The sequence below is a fragment of the Coregonus clupeaformis genome, chromosome 5, assembly GCF_020615455.1.
Source record: "Coregonus clupeaformis isolate EN_2021a chromosome 5, ASM2061545v1, whole genome shotgun sequence".
Lineage (NCBI taxonomy): Eukaryota > Metazoa > Chordata > Actinopteri > Salmoniformes > Salmonidae > Coregonus > Coregonus clupeaformis.
The window spans coordinates 7,626,879-7,635,442 of record NC_059196.1 but is presented as its reverse complement, the minus strand read 5'-3'; the positions used below and the strand labels follow the sequence as shown (position 1 = coordinate 7,635,442).

Below are 8,564 nucleotides of genomic sequence, written 5' to 3'. Positions count from 1 at the left end.
GAAGGTTTGTATATACAGGTCCGCTGAGATACCACGCAGGGCACTCAGAGAACTAAACCATTGTTTACAGGTTATTTCTCAAATACTCTGACAGAGAGTTCCCACCTCTTCTGTTGGCCAATCAGAGTAAAGGACTGAGTGTGGTTTAGACTTTACTCAGCCGATTGGCGCACGGGTTGGTCCCAACCCCTCAGCGCTCCATTTGTTGCACTCTGTTGCCAGGCATAAGTTTATCATAACAACCTGTGGAGTTAGCACTTTTTTTGCAGTACCCATGTCCTTGGAAGGTTCACAGATCACAAAGAAGCAGTGTTCGTATCTGTGAGAAATACAAGTCTTATCTATAAGAAATACAAGTTTTATCTCATCCTAGCCCCTAACGTTCCTCACATGAATCACAGCCTGTTATGTGAAACAATTTATATCAGTATAGTACACCCATGGTCATCATTAATGCATTCCTTCTAAGTTATTCATCACATACAGATCCAATTATGAGAAAAATAGAACCTAACACTTGGAAAAAACAGACTTTGCTGACTGAACGGTGCCAATTTGAACAATGTTACGAAGATCGATTCAACGGAACGGTTGATGAAAACGTGGATTCGGGAGCTGAGACTGCCGAGTAAGTTTTTTAATAAGCTACAGTAGCTAACGTTAGCTAGCTAGTATTGGTTTGTGGTATCCAAGTACTGGCAAAATGTGAATCATGACCATTTTCGCTTTGTGCAGTATAAGTTCCCCAGCGAAATCCACTTCAGTGTTTTCTATCAACGTTGCAGAAGTTGTGACAAGCTAGCGTTAATTTAAAACGAGTCTCATAAAACTTTTTTGCATGCAACGTCAACAGCCCAAACAGACAATGGTAAATGGTCAACCTCTTTCTGGTCTAAATTAGTTAGGTAGCTACATTTACACTTATGAGTAATCTTATTAGGTCCGCTTACAAGTAAGCAAGCATAATTTACTGTGGTTTACTAACCTTAGCTTACTAACGTTTGCAACAAAAAAAAACTGATCATCATTCAGATCATTGACTTCAAGAACTCGTGGATGTCTCGGTGAAGTGAAATTGTTGTTGCTCACCAGTGCCCTCTGAAGAAGAAATAACGATACAGTGTTGTAACCTAACATCGCTCGCAAAACTGCAGATTTGAATGGTGACCACAGCCCTTCCGAAAATACATTTAAATCGTGTTTTAATGCGATACATTTTTTTCAACCCTCCATGTATTCGATTTATTTAATTTCAAATTTGGCTCCCAGTGCAGCTTTACTTCCGGCCTATTATGACGCATCTGTCAATTTCTTCTCTGTATGTTCCTAGCTGCTATGTGCCTACATTTGATTACAAGCATAAGGGGTAACTGGCTGCTAGATCATTTACTACTGAACAGATTATGGTACAGAGGTATTTTAGTTATGTGCTAAAACAATAATGGCTTATTGACTTGTTTTTCCATTGTGTTTTTGGAATTCCCTTACTATAATTGTCTGCCACTCACTTATTTTCTAGATCTGATTGCAGTAAGATGTCATCAACAAGCAGTAAGTATTATACCATTTATATCACTGATGATGGTTTCTTTTACACATGTTGTTGGTGTCTTCTGATACGGACAATATTCTGTTCAAACTGACTGTCTTATTCTGTAATGTCAGTGGAAGGGTTTTTCTTCAGTTTCATTGTGATCCTTATGTCTTCTTGGTTCATACCTCCCTAACCCTCTTGCTCTGTGGCTGTGTTGTCAGGTGAGCTACTGGCCAGTCGGGCCCAGGAGCCCCTGATGATGAGCATGCACCTGCTGGCCAACCCTGGGGACTCACTCCTGCTGCAGCACACCCTGGACCGCCTCCTCCGCTGGGTGTGCCCCAGCCTGCGCCTCTTCCACGTCTCCGAGCGGGCCTGCCCCCTCCTCGACTACGCCCGCTCCCGCCTGTACCTCGTGGCCGGGTACCCCTCCCTGGCTGTGACCGTCTTCCTTCATGAGGCCTACGGCGAGGAGCGCATCCTCCGGGTGCTGGACTTCCTGCAGCGCCCCCCCCTGGCAGTACCACCACACAGAGAGCTGCAGCGGGAGGACCGGGGGCATCCACATCACCTTCCCGGCCAACGCCCTGCTCCGGCCCTACCTCCTGCCCAGCCGAGACTTCTACAGCCTGGGCACGGGGATGCCCGTGTGGGGGGTGCGCCCGGTGCACTGCGGCGGGGAGATGCTGCGGGTGACGCTCTACAGCGGCTACAATATCTTTGACGACGCGGTGCGGCTCTACGAGACGGTGCTGCAGAGGTCGGCGGAGGAGCAGAAGCCGGGGTTCTGTTGGTTCACGCTCTACACGGAGCTGGGGCTGTGTCTACAGCTGGCTCTCAAACAGCTCTCCCCAGGGGTCAGGGTGGAGGCCTGCAACTCAGCCGTGCTGCAGTTCAGGGTGGAGGAGATGGGTCAGCTCGTGCCCCTGCTGCCCAATCCGTGCATGCCCATCAGCGCCACGCGGTGGCAGACCGAAGACCTGGACGGCAACAAGATACTCTTCCAGGTATTTTAATTGACATGACACTGCTAGATTGCACTACAGTACTTTTATTCAGACTCCTATGTGGCTCTGTGGTCAGAGATAGTGTAAGTAATATATAGATGAAATAAGCTACTGTGTATTTTATAATTTGCCTTTTGTCTTACCTTTGTCACACGGCGTCTTCTCGCTGCATTTCTGTCTCTACATTTAAACGCTGAGACGTGCAAAGTCAAGCCCAGTTGCTTCTTGAGATGGAAATATGTTTGGGTTTAGAGTTGTGGTAAATGTTTAGCTGCTATGTGAAACCTCTGTGGATTCTGCCCCCTGAGGAGCTATTGGAAGCCATCCTCTATGGCTGTGAAAACACCAGAGGAGGCTGGTGGGAGGAGCTATGAGGACGGGCTCATTGAAATGGCTGGAATGGTATCAATGGAATGGTACCAAACACATCAAACAAATGGAAACAATGTGTTTGACTCCGTTCCATTGATTCCATTCCAGCCATAACAATGAGCCCGTCCTCCTATAGCTCCTCCCACCAGCCTCCTCTGGAAAACACGTAGCACTGGATGAAGTTACTCTATGATTATCTTTTAGCTACAGTGAGACTACTGTTCTGCATTCAAGATGATTGTCTTGTAAAACCATCAGGATTAAGAGTGGGCCAGTAGCAGGAAAATATAAATGCAGTTTCCGTGTCCAGCACAGAGAGACCGTGAGCTCCAAAAGTATTGGGACAGTGACACATTTTTAGTTGATTTGGCTCTGTACTCCAGCACTTTGGATTTGAAATGTTACAATGACAACGAGGTTAAACTGCAAACTGTCAGCTTTTGTTTGAGAGTATTAGGTGAACCGTTTAGAAATTACAGCACTTTTTGTACATAGTCTCCCCATTTTAGGAGACCAAAAGTATTGGGACAAATTCACTTGTGTATTAAAGTAGTCAAAAGTTGAGTATTGTGTCCCATATTCCTAGTACGCAATGATAACATCAAGCTTGTGACTCTACAAACTTGTTGGATGCATTTGCTCTTGGTTTTGGTTGTGTTACAGATTATTTTGTGCCCAATAGAAATGAATGGTAAATAAACACTTCTACATTAATGTAGATACTTCTATGATTACGGATAGTGCTGAATGAATTGTAAAAGGATGAGTGAACCCTCAATATGGACCATACTATTTATTAACCAATCATCAATTAGGAGATTCAAATACAGGCATGAAATCACAAACTTATTCGGGCAATAATCGATATTAATAATCAAAACAAACAGCAAATGCATCCAACAGGTTTGTAGAGTCACAAGCTTGATGTAATAATTGCGTACTAGGAATATGGGACCAAATACTAAACTTTTGACTACTTTAATACGCAAAAGTGAATTTGTCCTAATACTTTTGTTCCCCTAAAATGGGGGGACTATCTACAAAAAGTGCTATAATTTCTAAATGGTTCACCCGATATGGATGAAAATACCCTCAAATTAAAGCTGACAGTCTGCACTTTAACCTCATAGTTACTGTATCATTTCAAATCCAAAGTGCTGCAGTACAGAGTCAAAACAGCCAAAAATGTGTCACTGTCCCAATACTTTTGGAGCTCACTGTCTATCACTGCTCTGGTTTCCCCTACTCAGATATAAATGCACTCCCACACAGAATGATGGCCTCTAGGTATCCATTTTATACAGTATCAAACACTCTCATTTACCTTTCCTTCACGACATGTTGGCCAATAAAAGGAAAACACTCCAAGCCAAGGCTGTGTTCAGGAAGGCAAAGCATCAAATGGTTAACATTGAAACATACTTTCCCCATTGCAACACTGTATAAATGCATAGTAACTTTGAGAGGCATGAATCGTCCCATGGTCTGGATATAAACTAGGATTTTGGTTGTCAATCTTAAAACTGCAATATGTAACTTTTTGGGCGACCTGACCAAATTCACATAGAAATATGAGTTATAGATCTGTCATTCTCACTGAAAGCAAGTCTAAGAAGCAGTAGATCTGTTATATGTGTGCTATTTCTATGCTTCCCGTGCTTAAGTTTAGTTTTTGCGTCTTTTACTTTCGTTTTTGTACACCAGCTGAAAATACATTATTTTTCACAGCGGTATAGATGGTACAATGATTCTCTACACTATACTTGCTTGTTTTGTCACAGAAACTGAAGTTAGGCGAACTATTACAATTTTAGCAACCAGGAAATGGCGGAGCAATTTCTGCATAGTACAACTTTAATTATAACTTAGGTTGATTGTTTTTCCTGTCTCTGTGGGCTCCATGATTGTTGAACCGTCCATTCTTTTTACCTCAAGTCTTCCAGAGAAAGTTAAGACTGTCAGTCTCTGTCCCCCAGGTGAAAGCCCCAGAGCAGCCTCAGCGACCCCTGACCTGTGCCTTCCCTCTGACCTGTCCCAGTGTCTCGCCCAGAGGGCTACTGACGAGTGTCGTGTCCACACCGACCCCAGCAGCCCATGCCCTGCAGCCCTGCAGCCAGATGAGCCCAGTGACCCAGCCGGGGAACAGGCCGCGCACCGACCCAGGCCTGGATAGGCCTGCCTTACCCGGGGGTCTGCAGTGTGGGGGAGGGGGAGGGGGGAGAGCATGGGCTCAGACAGCTGCTGCAGCACCCCTCCAGGCAGCTCCTGCTACTCGTCCCAGTGCAGCAGCCCCGCCACGCTATCCGTCAACCACCCCCACGACTCCTCCCCTCTCTCATGCGCCGACTCCCCGGCACGGCCCTCCATGTCAACCTCCCAACTGCTGCTGGAGGAGGAGGAAGACCCGGAGACCAACGTGGACACGGGCGTCCCTGTGACGATGACCCCGCGCTCGGACATGGACTTCACCATGACGACCAGCTCGAGGGACACTGCGCTCTGAGAGGCCATCCGCTGTGGGGGCCTCTGCCCTGGCGAGGGAGCTGAGTGCCTGTCTACCGGATGCTTGGGTTGTGAGCAGCCCTACCAAAGCTGCCAGCCCCGGGTGCAAGGCAGGGTCACCAGCCTGGGACAGCAGTGTTATCAGCTGGGCATCGCCGGGTCAGAGCTACTGTAGAGGGCCTGTGGGGCCACGGACTCCAGATAAGCCAGCAGCAAAGGCTCTGTTGTCACCCACACACAATACAGACCCAATAGATGAGTTCATCTGACTCCTTTCTGCAGTGTGGTAGGCAGGGCAGTTGTAGGACATTTTGTCACTATCTAACATATTGTAACTTGAGGTTCCCTCCAGAGAGAAAGAGAGAGAGAGATTGGGAAGCTCATTGAAACCACGGAGACACAAGGGACCTAACTTCCTGGTGGTCAGACCAGTCTGGGTCTGTGTCCGAAATGTCACACTATTCCCTATGTAGTGCTGGTGGGCTCTAGTCAAAAGTAGTGCACAATATAGGGAATAGGGTGCCGTTTTGGACGCAAACTAGCTAGGCTAAGATAGGGTTAAAGCCTATAGTAAATGAAACTGTTACGCCCAGGGATTTCAGATACACAATTATTGTATAACTAACTAGGCTACTATGCATTTTATTACCAGTGGAAGTAGAAATGCATACAAATATGTGCCGCAAGTGGGTAGATAAATGTGTGTGGTTGGTTAGTTCATGTGGTTGTCTGTGCACTGTGAAAGCTGATCTGTGTAGTATCGGAGTGGAAGCGTATCTATCTGAGTGACATAAATCCTTACCCCAAGAAAGCACCGTCTATCAGGTCTGACTCCTGGGTCAGAAGTTAGTATTGTACAGTGTCATTAGCCTATTTTTCTAGGATTAACACCATTTTTTATTTCAAAAATGACTGTTGTATCTTCTAATACAATACTAAACCATAGGTTGTGTTGAGTAGACTTTGGCAAACCACTGTGTTGATAGGACACTACATATTTTGATAATAAAAATACTATGGGAGCTGATAATTCATTTATTTTCTGGAAACTTTTTTGTGAAGCTGTTTGTTTCAAGGACTGGTTAGGCTACATATTTGGTAATCTGTGTGTTCAAAGATGGATTGAAGACTAGAATACAACAAAGGATTAGAGAGATAAGAGATACTCCATTAATAATGTATAAAGTGTGTGCTGACATTACCATGGGCCTTGCAATGCTGTCTAGAACCTAGGGCGAGACAATGTTTACCAATCTGATCGTCTAGAGGCCGGTTTCTTAGATAAGCCTGGACTAAAAAGCGCTTTCAGTGGAGAATCTCCATTGAGAGTGCCTTTTAGTCCAGGACTAACTGTAATCTATGTCTGGGAAACCGTCCCTTCATGTAATTAATTTAAACAGGTGAGTTGTGAAATAGGACAGTTTAATCATGTTTCTGAAACGTTTTATGAACCAGGAATATGCATCACTAAAGTCATTGTATTTTGTATATTAAATTATTTTTTATTACTATTCTGACTAATTTGGGAATATACTGTCATTTTGTTTCAGATTGTTCTTAAGACATTATGATAATATGTTGGTGAATATACACTACCGTTCAAACGTTTGGGGTCACTTAGAAATGTCCTTGTTTTCGAAAGAAAAGCAATTTTTTTGTCCATTTAAAATAACATCAAATTGATCAGAGATACAGTGTAGACATTAATGTTGTAAATGGCTATTGTTGCTGGAAACAGCAGATTTTTTATGGAATATCTACATGGGCATACAGAGGCCCATTATCAGCAACCATCAGTCCTGTGTTCCAATGGCACGTTGTTTGCTAATCCAAGTGTATCATTTTAAAAGGCTAATTGATAATTAGAAAACCCTTTTGCAATTATGTTAGCACAGCTGAAAACTGTTGTGCTGATTAAAGAAGCAATAAAACTGGCCTTCTTGAGACTAGTTGTGTATCTGGAGCTCAGCTGGTAGAGCACGGCGCTTGTAACGCCAAGGTAGTGGGTTCGATCCCCGGGACCACCCATACACATGCACGCATGACTGTAAGTCGCTTTGGATAAAAGCGTCTGCTAAATGGCATATTATATTAATATTATATCAGCAATTGTGGATTCGATTGCAGGCTCAAAATGGCCAGAAACAAATAACTTTCTTCTGAAACTCGTCAGTCTATTCTTGTTCTGAGAAATGAAGGCTATTCCATTTGAGAAATTGCCAAGAAACTGAAGATCTCGTACAATGCTGTGTACTACTCCCTTCACAGAACAGCTCTAGATCTAACCAGAATAGAAAGAGGAGTGGGAGGCCCTGGTGCACAACTGAGCAAGAGGACAAATACATTAGTGTCTAGTTTGAGAAACAGATGCCTCACAGGTCCTCAACTGGCAGCTTCATTAAATTGTACCCACAAAACACCAGTCTCAACGTCAACAGTGAAGAGGCGACTCCGGGATGCTGACCTTCTAGGCAGAGTTGCAAAGAAAAAGCCATATCTCAGACGAATAAAAAGAAAAGATGGGCAAAAGAACACAGACACTGGACAGAGGAAGATTGGAAAAAAGTGTTATGGACAGACGAATCAAAGTTTGAGGTGTTCGGATCACAATTAAGAATATTTGTGAGACGCAGACCAAATGAAAAGATGCTGGAGGAGTGCTTGATGCCATCTGTCAAGCATGGTGGAGGCAATGTGATCGTCTGGGGGTGCTTTGGTGGTGGTAAAATGGGAGATTTGTACAGGGTAAAAGGGATCTTTAAGCAGGAAGGCTATCACTCCATTTTGCAACGCCATGCCATACCCTGTGGACGGCACTTGATTGGAGCCAATTTCCTCCTACAACAGGACAATGACCCAAAGCACAGCTCCAAACTAGGCAATAACTATTTAGGGAAGAAGCAGTCAGCTGGTATTCTGTCTATAATGGAGTGGCCAGCACAGTCACCGGATCTCAACCCTATTGAGCTGTTGTGGGAGCAGCTTGACCGTATGGTACGTAAGAAGTGCCCATCAAGCCAATACAACTTGTGGGAGGTGCTTCAGGAAGCATGGGGTAAAATCTCTTCAGATTACCTCAACAAATTAACAACCAGAATGCCAAAGGTCTGCAAGGCTGTAATTGCTGCAAATGGAGGATTATTTGACGA

General features: G+C 44.4%; 1 protein-coding gene across 1 annotated transcript; it reads left to right on the top strand.

Moving 5' to 3' along the window:
• Positions 1–1,520: 1,520 nt before the first annotated feature.
• LOC121561284 (protein FAM124B-like) lies at positions 1,521–7,065 on the top strand. Its single transcript, XM_041873879.2, is given in 4 exon segments — positions 1,521–1,551; positions 1,756–2,042; positions 2,044–2,541; positions 4,890–7,065. Coding segments are annotated over 4 exon segments (1,263 nt in total). The 5' UTR covers positions 1,521–1,535; the 3' UTR covers positions 5,352–7,065.
• Positions 7,066–8,564: the final 1,499 nt, after the last annotated feature.